The sequence below is a fragment of the Rhipicephalus microplus genome, chromosome 10 (assembly GCF_043290135.1).
Source record: "Rhipicephalus microplus isolate Deutch F79 chromosome 10, USDA_Rmic, whole genome shotgun sequence".
Taxonomy (NCBI): Eukaryota; Metazoa; Arthropoda; class Arachnida; order Ixodida; family Ixodidae; genus Rhipicephalus; species Rhipicephalus microplus.
In genome coordinates, this window is record NC_134709.1 from 11,396,896 (window position 1) to 11,419,673 (window position 22,778).

Genomic DNA, 22,778 nt, shown 5'->3' on the forward strand with positions numbered 1-22,778 from the left:
AAAAGCCAATGAGTAAAAAAAATATACCGATTTTTTTTTTTACTTCACGTCTCAAAAGCTCCATACGATTATCGGGGAAGGCGTGGAGGGCTCCTTAACATGCGCCTAAAACACTGGTCTCTAGCTTTTCACATTAACATCCACTGAAATGCGGCCGTCGTAGCCGGGATTCAATGTCTCCACTTGTAAGTTCTGTAGTCGAACAGCACGGCCACTGCACCACCGAGACTGGTAAAAGTTATCACTAAAGTAAGCAAAGGTTTTCTCGTGGTAAAATGTCGGCACGAATAGGCGCTGTTTCTTCTTCTTCTCTTCTTCTCATGGAAGTATTTATGGGGAAGAAAGTCTCTCTCTTGACCACAAACTATGGTACGAAAGGTTAAAACAAGCGGTAGTTTCCATTCAAAAACGGCAGCATAGAAAGTAGTAGGCAATCCCTACAGTGAGCTCCAGAGCGTAGTACAGCTGACGCAAATGCCTTGAAAACGCACGGAGTGGACAATGTGCAATTCTATGCGGACAACGTGTGTCACCGATACGGCAAATAAAAACCGCCAGGCTAGCCCTGAACGCGCACCACAGTTTCAGCAAAAGCTGAATGAGCGGCCTTTCTAGTGCATTTTTTAGAACAATCTTTGGGTAAATGCTACACGCACGCTTGCAGGGTACCCGCTACGCCTTTAAATGCCATAAATCAATTTTAGTGTAGAAGGCAGGCATTCACTATGGCGTTGTTAGTCGTTCTTCCGATAAGCGTGGTACACGCTATTATACACTTCAAGGAATTGGGCATTTTGTTGATGCTGTGGCTGACGGCGATGAAGAATTTCACCTGAAGATTTTTGTAATGGGTTGGAGCAGTCGATGGCCCACTCGTTGCGCAGTTCACTTTGTGCGTTACCTGGTCGTTTTCCTCTGCTGCCCTAAAACGTTTTATTACACGAGTTAACGCGATATCTCTTTTGACTGAAGCCTGTCTATAGGGCGAGTCGGCAACGCAGTTTGAGGCACCGACGCAGATCAGTGGTAGCATAATGGGCCACCACCCAAAGGGTCCAGGTTCAAATCCCGTTCTACTCTCGGCAATGTTTACTTTGTTTTTTTTTCTGATTTCACGCGATAGCTCTTACGGACACCGGCGGCGGTGGAGAACTACAGTGCCAAAAACGACCCTTGTTGCGATCTCATAGCATCTTTTGCTGTAAATGATTAAGGGAGGAAGATACACACATTCACGCAACATTGATGAGCTCACAGACCACAGTCCGTGCAGACCATATATATACCTGGGTAAGTTGTTTTTAGACATTTGCAAGCCATAATTAGTTCATGAAGAGGGTATGTACCAAAGTTCTCTATTACGGGTTGTATGCGCATATATTTCTTTTTCTTTTCATGCGAAGCATTTATTTGAACACCGCAAGCACTTTTGTGTGTATATCTAAGTATCTATATCCATCTATCTGTCTAGCCACCTACGTATGTGTTATTCACATGGCATGAGATCACATGGCATATATCATATGGCATGAAATGTTTCACCAGCAAAACGACACCACCACCTCATGGCAGTTCTGCTTATGCAAAACGTTTTCTTTTGTGGTAGACGAAGAACGTTCTCATCCGATTACTAGGTGCATTCATACATTTGCGACAATTGTCTCACACGTGTGCATGGCCCAGATGCCGCGAAGTGCGGTTAACGCGATAATAAAGTTCAGTGTTCTTCTCCGTCTAGGTTAACGTTACTGACACAGCCCCGTGACAGAAATCTTCACCATCCCAGGACAGATAATCTCGTGTTTAACTGTATGATACGTTTGATACGTGATATATTTGGTATACTTTCAACCAAAATCAAGCACGCCACTGAGTAACAGTTTAAGAAGTCGCCTTTTGGAAGTCGCGGGCGATTTATTATATCGTTTCCCATTCTAAGCAACTAGGCGCCACGTGCTGTTCTAGTTAAGTTCAGCGAGCGGAATACAATATCCAGACACGCACACATTAGAACTCCTGCACGCTTCTAAATCTGTCTCAGACGGCCTTCGCCCGCAGACCTGTATAGCTCGACATTAGCAGATGGCCTTCGGGAACGGTGGTTCGTCTCGGAGGTCACACGTCTCGCTGCGTGCATTGGCGTTTTCGCGGTGGTCACAGATCCTGGGACCTTTCGAATCTTGGCAATACTCGAACCGAATGTGTGCTCCGAGGCCGGTCAAGTGGTGTCAGCTGCCGAAGCGAATTTCCGATGGTCACTCAAGCATCTCGGGCATTCCAGTAGTGGCAGTAGGCCGAGCGTTCGTCGTTTCGCACGCCAGCCTGGTTCGGGTGCAAGTGCATGGCCAGGGACGAGCCGCGGGACAGCGGCGCCCACGGCTTGTTCATGAAGTTTCCCGGAACCCTGGACGAAGTCGCGACTACTAATAGCACCATCCGCCGGATAATTCTAAAGTAAGATGCGACCGCAGCAAAGCAAGGATACGGAATGTAATCTCAACTCCTAATTAGTGACGCTAGACGCATATTTGGTGGTGTAGAGATTACAGGCAGATTTTTCCCCCCTCCTGAGCAACCAGCAATGAACGTGCTCGTGCACTTTTCTTGTACGCCGACGCACACACACGGAAATCTGGTCAACCTCCCTAATTTATGCAAATCTCTCTCTGGCTTTCGCTCACTCTCATGGCGTTACACGTGTTTCAAACGGCTTACATTCGCATATGTATAGGTAGCAAATTCTCCGGTACGTAGGTGTTTTCCTTAAATATGATTAATTTGAATTTCCGTAGTAACTCCTTGTAAGCTCGTTCCAGACGTTGGCACTCGACTTTATCGCGCGAGCGGTTTATTTTGTTTTTGTTTCCCTCTTTTCAACACGGGATTCCACCAACTCACGCTGTCGCGTGTGCCTTAATGATGTCACATCCCCGCGCATCGCCACCGCGACATCGTGCGCGCCGACGATATCAGCCAGATATAAGCACGCCGCAGTCGCGCATACGTACGTGACGGCGGCTGCGACACTCCACAAAGGTTGCGACGCTCGAATGCGCCGAGCCTCCCGCGTCGAGCGAAAACGATACTCGCGGAACCGGCGGACCATTAAACCGCGCGCACGTTAAGCGTTGACGCGAGCATGAGAGAGACGCGGGCGCGAGAAATAGCGCGCACCAGGAGTCATCCTCGTATAAGCGGTTCACTCTCATGATCGTGCACGAAGTGAGGGACGCCTTTTTCTGGGGTTTGAGCTCCGCGCAAGCATGCAGCCAGCGCACGCTCATTACCGGCGGAAGCAAGCAGCAGGAGCCTGCGATGCGGGAGTCTGCTTTTTCCGCCTTGCGTCAAAGCAGCCGAGAAGAGCCGCGTATAGGCGTATATAGGCTACGACGATGCGCGTGGCAAAGGAACAAGCGAGCGAGGTTCGACAGCTCGAAAAAACGCTCCTAACGACGCTACAAATACGACCAAGGAACCGCGTAGAGATTCAACCTGTCTATAGAGCCAGGAAGATACGTCAGATTTTTGTTTCCTTCACGAGTTACCAGTCTTATATATATATGTGTCTTGGAAATAAAAAAAAAGGGGTTCTTAGTTTTGTGACGTTCTCACCACACATCCTACAGAGAAATGACGTCAATGGTTGTCATTTTATAGCTGGAATATTCCGTTCTGTCACATTTTCTCACGCAATCACAAATTGACGGCGTAGGCAGAGACTTTTGTTTGAAACAATTTAGTGGTTCAAGCATGCAACGCCATCTGTAAGTCGGTGCTCGCATGTCCCCCTGTCTGTCTTTACTCGTTTTTTTTTTTGTAGCTCATGGGGCGATTCTCGGAACTCTATACTACGGCGTCCCTCAAAATGAAATCATAGTTTTGGGACGTTGAACCTTAACAGTTAATAACATATTATTAACTATAAGTGACCTCTGTGCTAGCGGTGAACTCTGGGTCAAACTAAACTATATATAAATACCTGTCGCAACCATGATTGGCCACGAAGGCGCATAGCGACAGTACCTGCGCCTTCGTTCTGTTGGTAATAATGAAACTCCTCACGCAGCGGTCTTTTACGACGGTGTGCCTGAAAGCGCCTGAAAGGTGGCTTCTCGGGGCGAGAACCTTTCACGTCACGTGCACCTTTGCGAAAACGTGTTTATTACGTCCTCATGACGTGACAGGCAGGTCGCCGCATCGCCCGAACGCTCTATGAACATTGCTTTCGCAGCACTGAAACACTGCCACGGCAGGGGAGATGTGCAACTCGCGGATCAGGACAGCTAGCGACCCAGATAGGACCTAGCACAAACTGCCCATCCTATAATGTCGCTACCGCCAGCATCGTGTCTCCAAGAAAATTTCTTTTCGGTCGAGGAGTGCGCCTACGTATAAATAAATGAAGCACGTAACAAAACAAAAACATGTTTGATCCCTCCGTCGTACTGGAGTTAGCAAAACACGGAAGTAAATCGTGTTTTCACAGAAGTATTGATTGATACGTTTTGATGATACGGTTTAACGTTCCAAAACCACCATGTATGATTATGAGAGACGACGTAGGGAAAGGTTCCGGAAATTTCGACCTCCTGGGCTTCTTTAACGTGCACCCAAATGTGAGCACACGAACCTACAGCATTTTCGCCCCCGTCGAAAATGCAGCCGCCGTAGCCGGGATTCGATTTCGTGACCTGCGGGTCAGCAGCCGAGTACCTTAGCCACTTGCCCACCACGGCAGGGCTCCTCACAGAGGTAGTTTAATTTTTACTGTACATTGATATAAGAGAAATCGCGCAATGTCTTTCGTTTGACAGCTATAACCTGAATGCAATTCATGTTCGCGTAATCAAGCATTCACGTAGAAGTTTTTGTTAGGCTAGTTGGTGCGTGTTGTTCAGAAGGAATACGGCGCAATCGAAAAATAGTCACATCTCTAACTCAACGTAAAATGCTCATCCTTAATAATATAACAAATGCTTGTGGCCATAGATCATTACGGTAGCTGCAGTAAACGGTGGGCGCTGAACCATAAAAAGTGATGTGACAGCCAGAAAAGCGTGACTCACTGGACGCCGATTTTAAGGCTCTCTACTAGTGGCACGTTGGATTCATTGAACGCCATTGGCCGACGAGAGGGAAACGGAACGCGCGTCGTGTATCCTTTGAGGCTGGCCGGCCGCTATTATTCACGTGACCAGCGCAAGTGGACAAAGCGGAGTTAAAGCTATAATTTAAAGCCAAGCGAATGAGCGTCTCATAACTGTTTCTGGTATCAATAGATGCTATGATCGACGCTTGGGATAAGGGCACCACCTGGGTGTACGTTAAGGCATTGACAAAATTGCTTTTCTCTTACTAAAAAGGCACCGAATGGGACATACGCCTAAAAACGATGCGTTGAAAAAAAAAAACTAATCGCGGATGTCATGGTCATTATGCGTTACTGCACTTTACCCAGAAACGCTGCGAGAGGACATCGGTAGATGTGAAACACGTATTTTTAAAGTCATCAAAGTATGTGACCACGGCACAGCGGATAGCGTGCCCGGCATTTGTTGTCGCGGACCCAGAGGTCACGGGTTTGACGAAACATTTTTCTCTGCCTTCGGCGTCATTTCCGGGGAGGAAATACGTCACTGAAGCGTTGGTAGACCCCGGCAAAAAAAAAAAACACTTTCATGTTAAAAAATAGCTGTGGCTTAGCTCGGTTGGGCCAGGATATACGTAGCGTGAACAACGGACGAACGGACAGACAGACACACATAGTGAATGAGCTCATGCGAGTCAAGCGCAAATCCTCTATAGTAGTCCGTCACTCCACGAGCCTGCAGGCCTTCTTTGGTTTGCGCCAGCTGTGCGTCGTGTGACGTCACTACTCCTCTCGCATACGCAGCATGGCACTTGTACGTGCAAGCGAAAGCGCTTCGGCTCGGCCAGTGTATTTAACGCCACAAAAGCGATGTACTCGGAAGGCGTAGCTTCTAGTTCCAGGACCTGAGGGCACTCTCACCCCCGTATTCACAAACGCTCCTCGACTCGACTTTCACCCTTCACTTGACAGGGCTGAGCACTGCGCCACAGCTCGGCTCAAAATGACGCTGCGCTACTCGAGAATCGCAGCAGATTATCGCACATGTGCAGTGACTTGCCGTGCCTAGAGACGGCGCTCCGATCGGCTTTCTCAAGTGAAGGTGAAGTGTTCAGTGAAGGGACGTTCTAGAATACGGGGGTCAGTCTCCTTAATTCAAGCACTATAGGTCGAGAAAACGTGCACTGAGTGGCGGTGATTAAGAAGCACCACTTGCCTTTTGGCGGCAAAATGTGCGACGAGGCGCACCATCTCTCGGCTGAGCGCCCTGTCCACCTCGTGGAAGCGCTCGGGCATGCGCAGTGGCACCCCGCTCATGTACCAGAACGTGGAGCTGTGGGGAACGCCCATCCACTCGGGCACGTATAGGGACGACGTGGCGTAGCAGAATTTGTACACGAACACCGGATGCTTGGCCTCGGCGTGCCGCTCGGCGAAAAGCCTGCGCCACGACCACTCGTGAGGACACTAGAAATAGCCCCTAAACCGTGCACTCTAAAAAAAAAACAAAATCCAGTAAAATGGGTATCTTTGTTTCCCACAGCAATATTCGTTATCCGGCTTGCCGGCGTTTCCTTTCTCGAAAACTCGGTAAAGGCAGCACGTACTGTGCGACGTCAGTGAATCCCAGGTGATCGAAACTTCCGTATAGCCCCCCCCCACTATGGTGTCCCTTTTAATGAAATCATTGTTTGGGTCATAAAAGCCCAGATATTATTACGGTGCAAACGGACACCATTCCGTATTCCGTGGTACAGTATAGGTCGATCAACAGGAAGCTTGTCGACGATGAATTACTACCCCCTCGACCAAGTTTTTCTTCTGGTTCAGTTTATTTCATATACCAATTCCGTCAAAATTACCCGACCACCAGGGATTCAACGACAGCAAATGTATGCGCGCAGGGGCTGGGTTCATTCGTGGTTTGTGAAACATATTTCTAGTATTGCAAATGAAATACAAGTGCACTGAAGTATGAAAGCTTGAAGAGATGAAACATTCTTGAAGTTCGGTGTCGGTCGAGCCACGTTTCGACAAGCAGTGTTGCCTTTAAGAAAACTACCTTTCAACCGTCAAGGTAGACTGTGAAGCGACAGGCAACTAAAGCAGCAACTTATTCATACTGTGTCTTGAAAATGAAGCACCTGCTGACACAGAGCGCAATGACGTCACAGCTTGCCGCGTTCTAAATGTGCGTAAACGGTCACGTCCACTACATCGAGGATAGCTCCCCTGATAGTCGATATTACAGAGAAGAGAACGAGCACCTGCAAGGACAGTGCAGCGCGGCGTCACCGAACACGTCAGCGACGAAGCGTCTCATGTCCTCCTGCTGCTGGCCTCTGGGACTGGCGGTCTTTTCATCCAGGTACGGTTGCATGGCAGGCAGGCCGGAAGGCAGCGGGATATTGTAAGTCTCCAGGAGTCCGCTCACCAGCTTCAGTGCCTCGCTCCGGTTGCTCACCCTGCACACCGGCAACCGCTCGTCACCCTTCGAGTAGGCCAAGAAACAACGGTGACTATAGCGGCTTTGTCGACTGTGTGCCGGACAAGTGGCAAAGGTTTTGGGACACTAACCGCAAAGGGACTGTTGGGTGGCGCTGTTGGGTGGCGTTGATCATACGCCAGTGAAAAACCTACAAGGTCCCTTATGCATTTCGCCAAGGACAACTCAGAAGTGAAAGACATCCCGAGCGACATGACCACGATTTGGGGACATTTGCACGTAGCGCCCTCTCTCATCGGTGATAGCCCAAGTCTGCCGTATCTGAATGGTAAATAGGCGAAAAAATCGTATTCTTTAAATGAGTTAGTAATCAAAACCGACTCCGGGATCTTTATAGCAAATGCCTACTGGAACATTTTGGCGAACTTTAAGTATCGCACTACAATGCCCATGACTTTCCAGACTGCACCATGGCACCCCATGTAATTCCACTGGGCGGTGTTCATTGTCCTGGGAAGCCGCACGCTTTGTAGTGTGATCCTGAAATTTTACAAAAATATTTTAGTATCTCTCTACAGTATATATATCCGGGAGTCATTTTCTATGACTAGCTTATTGTTCAAAACATAATTTTTCGTCTGTTCCCCATTCAAATATGGCAGGATACCAGAGCTACTGCTGAGAAATGGCGCCACATTCCGATGTCCCCGAATCTTGGGAATGTTTACAGTACAATTTTCTTCGACGACAAACGTTCCCAATTTGGCTCCCTTAACAGCGTTAGCAAGCTCAACACTCTCTAATTAACCGACTACTTAGTATAACACAATCATTATACAGTTTCCACTCACTGTTTACCTCCAATGAATAGTTTACAATAAACAATAACTCTTATTTCCCTTTAATGTTTTTGATTACACGCGAAAGTTTCAGACATTGTCACGCCTTTCAAATTGTCCGCGGTGGTGGTGGTCCTCAACTGCCGACTCGAAGGTCACCGGGATTTAATTGGTTGATATGTGGGGTTTAACGTCCCAAAACCACTATATGATTATGAGAGACGCCGTAGTGGAGGGCTCCGGAAATTTAGACCACCTGGGGTTCTTTTACGTGCACCCAAATCTGAGCACACGGGCCTACAACATTTCCGCCTCCATCGGAAATGCAGCCGCCGCAGCCGGGATCACCGGGATTTAATCTCGGTCGAAAGTTTCGCATAAAATTTGAACAATACTAGTCATAATATCTAGGATTTTACATGCCAAAACCACGATATGATTAAGAGAAACGACGTGGTGTAAGGGCACCGGACATTCCGACCATCTGGTGTTTTGTAATGATGACTGACATAGAAGAGTATACTGGCCTCTAGAATTTCTCCTACATCGAAATGTGGCCGCAATGGCCGGAGTCGAACCCGCGATCTTCCGGTAAAAAGCCAATTACTGCAACCGCGATACAACGAATGCTGCTACCATCACTTTTGTTCATGTGCGCCACCAAGCTCGCAAAAAACAAGAAAAACACTATTTTAAGTTGGCCTAATGCATTATACACTTAAATTAAATCTCTCTTTCTTTAGAAAAACAATCTACAGCCCAACTTTTTTCCCACACTATTAATGTATCTTCTTTCTTTCCACTTTACCGCCAGCAATACTTTAATCATCGCTTGCTTATTTCTATCCCGGACATGTTTACCCTTCCGTTGTTGTGCACCTAAATAAGCATCTCCACATTCAGTTAGAACAATCTTCGTCGTTTCTTCAGGTTCCCCACAGCACGCGCCTTTTTCACCTTTACTGGAAAAGCTTTATAAGTAGCTTTTTCGAGGCAACCTGACCTCCTTCAAACAACAAAGCGCTTCCCCTTGCACTGTTATAAACTGCCTCCATCCTTGTTACGTCTTTTTTGTCCTTGAGGTAATTACTTGCTGCTCAGAGCCAGCTTCTCTCCCCTCCCCACCCTTATCGCTGTCATCGAAAAATCCTCTTCACCTCTCCGAGTTTAAAACATCTAGAGGTATCTAGAGAGCATCGTAGCGCCATCTTCGCTGTGCATGCAAGGTGGCTATACGCTCGAACCTTGGCGGCTGCTCGAAGCACCGGTGTCCGATGAAGGGACTCCCCTCGTTGCTGGACGTGCCGATGAGCAGAGGCACCGGCAGGTACTTGGCCTTCCACGGAGACTTGGGAAAGAACGCGTTTCCGTACGTTGCCACGAACGAGCTGAGCGAGCTGGATGCGACACGCTCTTGCGCCCACAGCAGGTCTTCGGCCGGACGGCTGCGCAGGCAGGTCAGGACCTGAAAATCAACGGAGGAAGCTGCCGTCAGTCACAGGCTTTGCTTTGCACCGTGGTCCGTAGACATCACCCACCGTATGCTCCGCGTTGTCCGTACGAGTCAAGGTAAATCAGATAATGTACTTTATTAGTCTTTCTTGGGATACATTAACGCAAAAATTTTGGTCAGTCTGCGTTTTTGTTGATTTCTGTTCAGCTATTCAGTCACCCAGCGAAAGTTTACGTTCGTGCTCACCGCCCACTCATCCTGATCTGATGGCTGCGTTCATACTTGTAAACAATGTAAATAAAAGCTAGTATTACGCATATTTGAGGCGCAATATATATACGTAAGTGTAAGGCAGTGTGCCTATTTATTTAGAAAATGCATGGATAAGTAATTATATAGAGCGAAGTGTTTATTGCGCTGCGCTGACAATGCGACGCTATGAATTAAAAGACGATTGTTCGCAACGCTACAGTGCCTAGAATATTTGAAGTGTGATTACCGCCAAGCGGCGCGTATGGGAACCCTTGAGGCAGCTTGGCGATGTATCCGCTAGGTGGCGCGCTCTCCCGCTTGCACGTCAGGCCGCCACGAGAAGCACATGTGTGCATGCTGGACTGCGTGCGTTGTGCGTGCCTTTCGTGTTGTTTTCTTCATTTAAATGATGCCTTGAGAAGCAGTGATGTGCCGACGACAGAGTCACTGTTTTGTACCCGGTTGCAAGAGCGGGTACAAGTCGTGCAAAGAAAAAGTCTCGTTGTTCGGCGTGCCCAAAGAAGCGGACGTATTTCAACAGTGGCAGCGCAACATTCCAAGAGCAGATAAGCCGCTTGAGTCCAACGCAGCTGTCTGCGAGCTTCATTTCGACAAACAGTTTGTATCACGACACTTTGAACATATTATTGACGGGAAAACTGTACGCCTTGAGAGAACGCGACCGGTCCTTCTGCCTGGCGCCGTACCCACGATCTTTCCCAATGTGCCTGCCTACTTATCAAAGCCCGTTCCCAGGAAAAGAAATCCCAAGGAGAGGTTGTGCCCACCGCTTGATCTGCCAGAAAAGCGGCAACGGCTCAGCGAGGTGCTACAGCCACTGCTAGGTGAGGAGCCAGATGAGTCTGCGACAGTGCCTTCTGAGCCTTTTTTTTTTTTGTGAAGAAAGACGGCATAATTTTTGTGAAGAAAGACGGCACTCACCACGCCATTATTCTTCTTTCAGCGGATGAGCGAAGTATCCGCTACACATCTGTGAAGTGTTCTGTACCCTTTGTTGAAGGTGCATGTGGCCGAAGACGATGAAGAATTATGGCTTAGCACATTGAGTTGGGTGGGAAGCATTATACCACACACTCGTTGCGCAATTAGCATTGTGTGATCACTGGTTGTTATCTAATGCGACTCCTTGCTCTACACCATGCCTGTATAGAGTCTTTTTCGTGAACGCGTTTCAGGCTTTCGTCTTTTCCTTTTTCTCTGTTTAGCTCTCAAGACTGATTTTTTTTTTCATCCGATTGTTTTATTGTGAATATATTTTTCTTTTGTGTTTGTTATAAGTCAAAACGGCCAATAAAAAAAACAAAACCCAGCGTGGCTCTGTAGCAGTATACTGGACTGCCACGCAGAGGGCCTGGGTTCAAATCTCATTCCAGCCTCGGTATTATTTTCTCCTTTTCATCTATTTTTTTTTTCATGTCCATCGGTTACATCGCCAACGGCGACGCCGCTCAACGCAGGAACGGGCTCCAAAAAATTTCGGATGGTGAGGGGGTTCACGGGCCCGGAGTGCCACACGCTGGCTACGCCCCTGGTTTGTTCTAAATTGAAAAAAAAAAACAGTTCAGACTGCAATTTCGCAATTCATTCGATGTTTCATTGCCTCTCATTTGTGGAGTAAAATATTTTTGCAGCAGAGGCTTGCGTTCAGCGCACAAAAGAAGAACAACCGAATAAACACTTCAAGCAAAAAAAAAAGCATGCAAACGAAGGTGCAGCTATAACAAGAGCACATTTTAATCACTTATTCTCGAACGCCGCGTGCTCGGCAAGCACCGTCACCTTCGATTTCGGCACTACAATCCATGGATCTTTGGATGAACCAGAAGCTTGATAGCGTCTGCGATTAAAATTTGGACTCAAATTGTTGCCGTGTCCACAAGCTTCCCGACATTCTTAATTCACACTGGCCCAACAATCATAGCTGGCAAATGGAGATGCATTTACATGTGCACGTAGCAGAATGAAGACAGTGGAATTTAAAAGCACGGTGCTAAATAACGGCCGATTAGCTGCGCGACAAGCAGACGACTACACGGCGAGCGGACGTGTAAGCGGGTGTCAGCGCCCCCTAGAGTTCTCTTTTCGATGCATCGCGGAGCGGCCTCAGAGCCGGCGGCGCGGTCTGCACACTTCCCCTATTCTAGACACTGTAGCAACGCTGCGATAAAAAATTCGGGAGCTTTAACTGAAACAATTTGGTGGTGCCACCTACAAGTTGGTCTACGTTTTAAGGAAACTTTTGTTTCTTCACATTTATGCCAGATGGCGCCATATGTCACGCAGCCCCCCCAGACAGAAATTGTTTTTCGACGTCCTTCGCAGCGAAGCACGGAAATACGCGGCCATTTTTTTCCTCCTGCAGCTTAACCTCTTCGCATAAATCCTAATCGTCTTCTAATATATACATGTATAAACAGAAAAATAATTGTTGGTACTCTATGTCCTCAAATCATCATATCATTTAAAGATGTCGGGTGTAGTGAAAGGCTCCAAAAATTTGAACAGCAGGGGCTCTAAACACACGGGCCTACGCCATTATGCCTCAAGAGGAATGCGGGTGCCACGGCTGGAGTTGGATCCCATGATTTTTGAGGGCTATGTATACGGGCTGGTTGTATTGCGCGTGAAGAAGCATGAAATGTATAATCTCAGAATGAAGTGATGAACACCAGACCTATTCAATAGTATACGATTTGCGAAACTACCCATAGGCTCCATGTATTGAAATCCCGACACGCCATTGGTCGGAACGGCGGGAATGCGTAGGTCGTCGCGTCAACTGTTGACCAGCAAACCAACTATTCAACGCATACTTTGTGTTTTGCGTTGTTGCTCCAAGATGGCACGACAGTCTGCTGATTCTCTCAGGACCACCGAATTGCATGACGGGGCTTTGGAGCGCAGTTTCGTAACTGGTATGATCGAATAAGTCAGATGGACACTGCTACACAGGCTACAAACCCCGCAGAACAAACTAATCGTTTTCTTTTTCTTCGAGGTTTTTCATTCCGTGTACGAGAACAATATTACAAGGATGAACTGCTTGCCTTTACGGGCAGATTGCCGAGCTCCGCTCCCATTCGCGAGCAGCTGAGCAAACCAGCCAGGTGGTTGGCGCGCTGCAGGCTTCGACGAGAAGGCTCGACAAACGCGTCGCACAGGGGACCTCCTCCTTCCAAGATGGCGGCGTAAAAGAGGCCCCGGCTTTGGGGCGCCGCCATGTGGAGACCCGCCGACGCGGCGCCCGAACTCAGGCCCAGGAGTGTCACCTGTTGAGCATTACCGACAGATGAGAAATTTCAAGCGTGAATCATTTCGGCAGTCCCGGCTGTCGTCTCATCGCATCGCTCGGCGTAACGCTTAAAGCGCCAAACTTGGCCAAAAAAAAAAAGAGTGCTACAAGCTATGTAAATTTTAACGTACATAAAAACAGAACGTTAACGTGTCAAAAACCGAGGCTCCATTTTTGCCATGTAATGTCGGCCACAAATGTTTTCGGTCTCGCATTATTGGCGTTGCAAAGTGCTGATGCTGCGTATGGTCGATGCAATGAATGCGATAGCAATAACTTGCAATGTAACGCTGAGACTGCTAGCAGATCGAAACGTGCAGCGCGCTACTCACGCACAAATGACGCACAAAAAAAAAACACACACGGGACGAGAGCTACCTACGTTTACAACTCGACGCTTAACGCACTGTTTAACCAAAAAAAAAAAACGACGCACGAAACGTAATCACACGTACAGATATGAGTGCGAACTAACGAGTGACCCTGTTGTTACTACGCTGTGTTTGAAAAGCGTGCTCTTTTCGCAAATGTGGCCTGCTTAGCGAGTGAAGTCGACTTTTGTGGCCCAGGCAACTAACTCAATCATTGCGCTGAAAGGCCAAAGCACACCATTCTTCCCACCGAAGGATAAGCGCGAGAAACAAGCACCTAACCCCTCCACAACCCCATGCGTGGGGCAAAGTACTCGTGAAAGACAAGCGTGGGAGATAAGTTGGCAAATCGCGAAAAGCTGGGTGTCGAGCACGGCGGCTTTTTTTTTCCTATAAATAAATGCGTATATATGTACGGTGCATGACGGCAGGTTTAGCGACGGTAAAACCCAGTCGAGACTATCCATATAACTTCTATCGCAATATAATTCATGCAGGCCATATTGTCTACCGCAAAGCTTTGCGGGATCCGCAGCGTAAGGCGGAACAAAAACTGCATCGCTGCTACACCTACAGTGACGCGGGGGGTGTTGAGGTGACGACAGCTATAGCGCGAGAACAGAACGACGAGAAAGGGACGTGTCCCTTCGTCGCCGTTCTGTTGTCGCGCTATAACTATCGTCATGTCGTACCAACTAGCCCAAACCGCCACACTTCTAAGGGTGTTGAGGGTATCGGCTTGCCGATTAGTGACGGCGCATTCAGACAACACTACAGTGTCTAGAAATCAGTGTATTTCTAGACACTGTAGAGGACTCACTCGCTGGATTCCGTGCCGACCGGTTGTGCGCCCGCGCGCTCGCGACCTTCGGCGTCATCGTAGCTCTGGCCGACTGTGCTGGCCCTACGTCCCTTCCTGTCGCCGACGGTCTTCGACGACAGTGCAGCTCTGACGTACTGGACCTGCTCTACGCCATCTACAGACGCCGACAACATCTCTCGCAAGTGTACCCCGTCCTCGGACTCCAGTGACCGTTCTTCCATCTTTCCTGTCTCTCCTATCCCCTCAGTTTGTTGTTGCTTCTTCTTCCTCTTTTCTATACCTTTACTTCCACCCTTTTATCCCTTCTCACCCCCATCCCTTGTGTGAGCTCTGTGGCGGTGTCGCTCCTGAAGCAGACAATAACGGGGCTCACTTTCCTCTTCCTTTCTCTATCTTAAGAACCACTCACGCGCGCACTGTAGACAACACGCTCTTGCCGGATCGCGGCCGACACCTTCAGCATCCACTGCGTGACAGTAGGTGACGCAGCCATGCAGTTTTTCGTAAAGCCCCAGGATAGATATGTTTTTTTTTAAGTACCGTCTATCTTTTTACCGAACCACCACGCCCCGCAACCCCCTTTCCCGCCTCTCGGGCTGCCAGTCGAAAAAGTTCACGAACATCGCGCGTGTTATCAGCGTGACATCGCAATCTTGATAGGAAAGTGGCGCGAGCCAAGTTATACGGTCAGCGCCTGCACGGTGGCCGTTTGGGAGAGGGTATAGATAAGGTTTATTGAGGGACTTTAGTTTTTGCGTTGTTCTAGAACGCGCTGCAGATACCGCAAAATTTTGCAGCCGACGACAGTACAGCATCCAGCATTTTTGACTATATCGCGCGACCGTCGACCACATGCAGTTTCGGAACTGTGAAACTCAAGATTGCGCATTCTTCTCTCTCCTTCGTTTGGCTCTTCCATGCTACAAGAATCACCCCTACGACTACACCCCCTCTCTCTATTTTGGGCCCTCCATTCGTTGCGTTGCAATCAAGTGTATCCCTCGAGAGCTCTTATCCCCGTGGACAATAAAATTGCTGGGAGAGATGCATTAAAGCTGGTGCTTAGCACTGCTTCATTGAAACCTCTACAAACCGGAGTGATCACAACTTATGAAACAGCAAAAAGAGCGAGTGAAGCCTGAATGAAAATGAGTATTCTGGAACGTGGCGCTGCTGTAGTTCTTGGTCGATGCTCCTGCGATAATATTCAAGTCGCTTGCGACTGTACCTTACAATTCAATGGTGCCTTACATAGTATCTTACAAGGCAGTACTATTTTAACCTGCGAGACCGGCACTGGTACCCCATACCTGCAGATAATCTGTGGTACCGGCAGAGACCGGTGATATAGTTTAATATGTTGTGGGCTGTACTGCGAGTTAGCTACACGTTCGGTACGCCAGCGCTTGCTCCGTCCGTTAACGCCAGTGTTACCAAAGGGCCAATCGAAAAAGCCATATACTAGCCAGCGCCACTAATAGCCGAGGCGGCGAGTGTCGAAACACATTTTGACACAAGGTGCCATGTTTCACGAGTTCTTTAGTACGAGGAGGCAGCCCACCAGCGTGCTTTTAAATGCGGAGCATTTCTTTGTCGCACGATGTCGTGTTTCGGCACCGTCCACACCCTCACTGCACGTGCTCGCTTCTCATGGCGGCCCAAGACTCGCAAAACTGTCTCCCCCTCTCTCGCCTCGCAAGGCCGACGCAGACAGCATGTGCGAGTAAAAAAACCGACTGCTCGAGCTGCACAACCGTTCACTGTAGAGGTATATGCTACCTAAAGGTAGCATATACCTCTACAGGTAGCATATACAGTAACTATATAGTCCACTGGCCACCCCGTATATAAGTGGGCACTGGATCGCGCCATCAGGGGCGTCGTTACTTGGCTTTCGCAAGACGTTGAAGGCGACGCTTCTACTTCGTTCAAAAAGTAGGCATCATAAAGACGAAATAACAATTAGGCATTTCCAAACAATGCTCAATTACGCAACATCCACGCGATACCCTAAGCCCTCTGCGACGCATTTACTCGAGTTCCTCCCGTGGGAAGGCGCGGCGGGCGGCATTCTTTTTTAAACACGCACCCAAATGCAGGCAGCAGATGGTGGTTTATGCTCATTTGCTTTGTTTGCAAATGTTGCCCATCCACCCTCGAACAAGAAATAAAAATATCTGATTGATTGATATGTGGGGTTTAACGTCCCAAAACCACTCTATGATTATGAGAGACGCCGTAGTGGAGGGCTTCGGAAATTTAGACCACCTGGGGTTCTTTAACGTGCACCCAAATCTGAGCACACGGGCCTACAACATTTCCGCCTCCATCGGAAATGCAGCCGCCGCAGCCGGGATTCGAACCCGCGCCCTGCGGGTCAGCAGCCGAATACCTTAGCCACTAGACCAAATAAAAATATCTCTCCTGTTTCACCGCTTTCACAGGCGCTATATGACATCAAGGCAATGCCATTATTAGCACGTATAGTGTGCGCTGCACAGAACAGAAGCCTTACACTGAGTAATTTTAAAACACGAGAAGCACTATCGGTCAACCGGTCGGTAAGTTTTCTGGGAACGTTGACTTCGCGTTTATCACAATGCTCGAGCAAGCGATATCGGACAATAACAAGCCATGGTTTCATTAGATCTAGGTGGTGTTCACTCTGCCGTTTGATGCCCATCTTTCACTTATTTCGTGTGGCGTATTTATTTTTCGCGTTGTCATAGTAAGCGACCGATGACACGCGATCAGCTACTATAGCAACGATCATTGGGGAGTGCCAACAGTCAGCATAACCTCAACCCCCCCCCCTACCAGTTCTGGCAGCGCCATCTACGAATCGCGTTATCTCGGTTTTGAGGCTATTTAGCCACGTGATCCCGTGTTCGAGAGCATATTGCTCAAATCCGTACGTCTCGTTTAATTACTTGACTGGGCTAGTTGGTTGTGCTTACTTAAGGTTAGCAGCACAAAAAAAAAAACACGGACAGAAAACATGCGGTCGCCTACTCCCTGTCTGTTAACCTTAAGTTTGGAATAAGCCACGGCTGCTATACGGCTAACAAAGAGAAACGTAAGCGTGCTTAACACCAATTAGGCATCACAGCACAGTTTACCTTTTCAGGATCCCCGCCGAACGCCTGAATGTTGCGTCGCACCCACAGAAGCGCCATGCGTTGGTCCAGAAGACCCACGTTGCCGGGCGCATGCCTGTTCATGGCGTCCAGGAAACCGAACACCCCGAGTCGGAAGTTCATCGACACCACGGTCACGTTGCCCAAAGCAGCCAGCGCAGAACCGTCGTAGAGGAGGGAGCCGGTGTTGCCGATGCTGAACCCTCCGCCGTGCAGGATCACCACCACGGGCTTGAGGACAGCTCCGGAAGCGGCCTTACGGCAGAAGTCAAATCAGATTCGGCGCTATGTTTATAGAGGAGCTAGCAACGCCGGATTAAGTTTATCTCTCGTCGGTCACTCTATACACAGTAAAGCTCTGGGTCTAAGCAAAATGCAGCTGACCGAGGTGACAAAAAAGAGCTGTGACCTCTTAAAAGTTGGGGTTTCATGCCGCAAAACTATCTAGAGACACCGTAGTGGAGGGCTCCGATTATTTCTACCACCTTTGTTTTTTTTTAACGTGCACCTAAATCTGCGTACGAGCAAACGTGGCCTAACAACGAGATCGCGTGGTCGAATGGATCGAAGCGCCAGCTAGCGACGCGGTGCGCATGCGCGTTCCGTCGTATCAGGCGGCCTCTCGTGTCGCTCTGTCTGACGGGTTACGGCGGTAAAATCGCAACGCGCGATGTTGCTGTTCACGTGCACACCGATAGCGAGATTGCCAAGCACGTTCCATTTCCCAAAGCAGGGGTGGCCGGCGGACCAGCGCAAATCAGCCCATCGTGCCGCCAGCCCCTCTACCTCAAGAAACTCTTGTTCGTTGCTTACCGGCAGATGTGGCTATACACATTTTTCGTTGTTGTTATGAGACTTGCGAGCAACCGTATCTTTATCGCAGTTGCTCCTAAAAGGGTGTTTAGTTTGTCAGAGTGCTTTCCGCCGGCCACCCCTGCTTTGGAAAATGAAATGTGCTCGGCAATCCCGTTACCAATGTGCTTAAGAAAAGCGCAGCTTGTCCAGATTTCGCGGCTCTAGCCTCCACTCACTTGAGCTAATGTTTTTTTCTGTTGAGATTGTACCTATCAGGTTCCAGTGCCAGCTATTGCATATTCTTCACCCACGCTGTTTGTTTTACGATGCAGGAAGCCTACACTCCATCAGAAAAAAAACAATACTTAGGGATTGATTGATATTGATATGTGGGGTTTAACGTCCCAAAACCACCATATGCTTATGAGAGACGCCGTAGTGGAGAGCTCCGGAGATTTCGACCACCTGGGGTTCTTTAACGTGCACCCAAATCTGAGCACACGGGCCTACAACATTTCCGCCTCCATCGGAAATGCAGCCGCCGCAGCCGGGATTCAATCCCACGACCTGCGGGTAAGCAGCCGACTACCTTAACCGCTATACCACAACGGCGGGGCCAATACTTGGGGAGTATCACTTCGACACAAGTATAATTGCCATCTGGCTTGCTCGCGCTTTCTGTTTTGAAAACCCAACTCTGGCCCCTTTTCTATCAAAATGCTATGACATGCTGATATAGTGCGCTCGTAACAGTGAAGTGGCGTGACAACGGTAATAGTGCAAGGAAGGTACGCGAGGTGGATGACAATTGTGTATAGTTGTGAGGCAGAAATACTCTCCAAATACTCATTTTCTTTATGTACCTACGCACACCTACACTTTTTTTTATGAGAGTGTATCAAGGGTGGATTTATGTCCCACTACGACAGTGGTCATGTGGCTTGATTGTGTTTCCTTTCTCGAAAACTCACTTCTAGACAATTTCTCATTAACACTGTTGTGTCAAGCCAACGCCGACTAAACTTCAAGGCCGAAAGGCTGCCGCAGTGACGTGAGAGGTTGGGGGCCCAGTTGCCCAACTTAGCATGTTCAGTAAGACTTTTTTTTCCACATCTTTTATTCGGCCCAATCTAGCCGCAGCAGCTGCGAGAGCGGGAGCGTTGGTTCTCCTAAAACGTGAACGAAACACAGGCTTTCCGCCGCGTTCGCGGCGCAACTGGGCCCCCACCCTCTGACGTCACTGCGGCAGCCTTTCGGCCTTGAAATTTAGTCGGCGTTGGTCAAGCCGATATAGTGTATACGCCTTTCACGATTGGGACGTACGAGGAGCCCAACGATAATGCATGTAAACACGCAGAATTGATGAAGATGACGAGTGATAACGTACGAACGTGGACAACAAGCGCCACATACCGTTAATAGATTGAATATATAAGTCCGATGCGTGGAGGCCACGCCATGTCTTTCAACGTTTCAACAGGTCCCAATTGAGTGTCTCTCGTCCTTTTTTTTTGTGGCACATATATATGCGCAGGTGACGGCAATAAAAGATTAGTTGTTAGTCAACGCTATTTGTCTCTCTGTCTTTTTTTTCTTGAAGTCATTGCGCTTTCCTTTTGAAATGAGTACTATGAACCAGCTATAGCCCAAACCAAAGTACTTTTCGTACTTTGAAAAGTGCTAGCACTTCACGTGGAATTTCAGCTAATTTTGCTAAGGCCCCTCGAAGCCACCACAAAACAATGCTCCGGGCAGCAAGATGGCAAGTTGGGCCAGTTGGATTACGTTCACAATTGGAATTTTGTTGAAGCGCACCGAAGACACATGTACAGAAAAGGCTGACAAGGACAGCGCTTACTATCATAACTGAAATTTCATAATCACTCTGACTAAACTTAATGCACATCCGCGAAGATCCACGTATCCGCTTGAAAATACTTTTTTTTGTATTAATAAATTTCATTTGCGAGAGTAAGCACTGTCCTTCTCTTCTGTCCGTGTGTTTTCGGTGCACTTCAACAAAATTCCAATTAATTCGTGCGTTTGACTAGTGCGGCTGTGTTTCGTAGCGCGACGCGTGTGATGGGCGTGTGTTGGATCACATAAACATTTTTAACTGGACGGTTCGCACCAAATCCGGGACACGTACATAGCTGTCCCGTCAGGAACGGCGCCATACTCGGGACGTTGTATTAAAATTCGGAGCCGTCCCGCAAGATCTGGAACGGTTGGTAAGCCTAAGCACCAACCACAGCCATCAATGTCACACCTAGAGAGACGGACATTCCATCCAGTAATGTTTTCTCATTTCAGTGACGTCAAACACTTTCAATGTATGTTTGATAGATCTCTATCGATTTCGATAGAAGATAGTCGACATAAACATAGCAAAAGCCCTTGCTGTTCCTGAGAAAACCAGCTTGCTCTACTTTCTTACATGGGTTATTAACAAGCGCGTCGCGATTTGGCGTACAGAGCTCGCATTCACTCTTAGGTTGTAAGAGACGATACACCTCGTATACACATTTTCACAGGAACAAAAAAAAAACACCGCCACGATGGGCTGTGCGCGGGAGTACAAAGGCTAAGGGCGCAGCGTTGTCAGTGCATTTTCGAGGGGACGCGCCAATTCGCACAGCCCAAGGAGGGCTATGGCGGCGCCCAGGGAGGCGTTTATGAAAAAGGTGAATATGCCCTGCACCTTGTCTTGGTCAGGCACGGCCGTCCACACGTTCAGGTAGAGGCAGTCCTCGGAGGCGTTCTGCAGCATCTTCAGGTGCACGGGGTAGTGAACCTCTTCAAGACGCTGCATGCAGGGCCCCTGGAAGCGTCGCGCGCTCCACACGTGGCGCCACGGCGTCGCGGCCACCGGCGGCAGAAACCGAAGTCGTCCCAGCGGAGGCCGGGCGTACGGCACTCCGTAGAAGGCGTGCAGCGGTCGACCTTCGAAGGAGGTGTGCACTCCGAGCACACGGCCTTCGCGGGTGAGAACCAGCGGCGCAGGTGGCCGGGCCGCGACGCCCTCCGCGCCTTGGGCCGCCGCCGTGGTGACCAGCGAGAGGACGGCCCAGCCCAGCAGGGCAGCTGCCGTCATCGCAGGCCGCATGACGCGACAACGCCACGCGGGACTGTAACACTTGCCGATGTTGTTGTTGCTTCCCTCGCCCAAGTGGCTCACACCCACTATGACAGATGCTCGGATGAATGGAGGAAGAACGAGTATACAAATTAGGTTTCGCCTACCTGTCTCGGAAAACTAATATATTCAATCAAACCGTTCACAAAGCATGTTAATTGTGGCACAAATCCTGGAGCAAGAAGACGGGAATGAAAGACAGATGATATAGGACTTGCCATAGCTCACGGGCATCTTGTAGACTCCAATGTCTCCGATCCTGGACGCACTGCAATACCTCGTCTAGAGCGAATGAAATAACTTTAATATGCCCACAATAGACGCGAGTTAACTCAGCGTCGCCTATCTAGGCCCACTCGGGGACGGTCTGTCCGGTCAAACCTGACTGCCCTCGCGCGGACCCTCTGGACGGCCAGGATTTGAGAGGTGAGGTCCTGGGTGAGCATTCGGAAGAGTGGGAGAAGAGGCAGTTTCAATAATATATGTTTTATGACGTCCCAAAGCCATGATATGATTACGAGAGACGCCGTAATGGAGGGCTCCGGAAATTTCGACCACCTGGGGTTCTTTAGCGTGCACTGACAACGCACAGATCGCGGGCATCCGCCACTCTGCCTCTACCGAAATGTGCCCACCGCGGCCGTGATCGAACCCGCGACCTTCGGGTCAGCAGCAGAGCACTGCAGCCACTGATCCACCGTGGCGGACGGGTGGTTCAGTACATCAACCAAGAGTAAAAACGATGGCTTATGTAGTGAGATCGAATACACCAGACGTCGACAGCCAGTGCTTGCGTCCGTGCTTCTGTCCGGCCATCCGGATATTGGACACACGGACGGACTGACGCTTCGCCCCTTCCATCATCATTCAATCCGTGGATATGCTTTGGTTTTTTTAAGCGAATCTGTCTAACCTGACGTAATATTTATGCTTCATCATGATTCACCGACTCAACACTGAACCACTCATAAACGTAAACGGGTACGTGCCACAAAAATGGAATACTCCCCCCCCCCCCGTCGCCCCATGAGCACTGGTCTACTAAAAAGATTTTCAAGATCTTGGGTACGACTTTTCTGTGTGATAAGTAATTATCGTCTTCGCTATATGGATATGCCGAGCCA

The 22,778-nt window shown here is 48.9% G+C and overlaps 1 protein-coding gene across 1 annotated transcript; it reads right to left on the reverse strand.

Moving 5' to 3' along the window:
- Nucleotides 1–2,259: 2,259 nt before the first annotated feature.
- Nucleotides 2,260–21,684, reverse strand: LOC119181876 (acetylcholinesterase). The gene is made up of 7 exons (XM_075876006.1): nt 21,220–21,684; nt 17,706–17,978; nt 13,148–13,369; nt 9,619–9,839; nt 7,357–7,554; nt 6,306–6,530; nt 2,260–2,449 (listed from the first exon to the last, which is right to left on the reverse strand). Exons 1-7 carry the CDS (start codon nt 21,622–21,624, stop codon nt 2,260–2,262), a joined length of 1,734 nt encoding a protein of 577 aa, XP_075732121.1. The 5' UTR covers nt 21,625–21,684.
- Nucleotides 21,685–22,778: the final 1,094 nt, after the last annotated feature.

Bases quoted from the DNA above. Each gene is read 5' to 3' on its own strand.
- LOC119181876 (XM_075876006.1), bottom strand. From the start codon at position 21,624: ATGCGGCCTGCGATGACGGCAGCTGCCCTGCTGGGCTGGGCCGTCCTC. The intron at 7,555-9,618 runs GTTCGAGCGTAT...GCCGGTGTGCAG, and splicing joins TGCTTCGAGCAGCCGCCAAG to GGTGAGCAACCGGAGCGAGG. The intron at 2,450-6,305 runs GCAAGTGGTGCT...ATCTTACTTTAG, and splicing joins GCACATTTTGCCGCCAAAAG to AATTATCCGGCGGATGGTGC.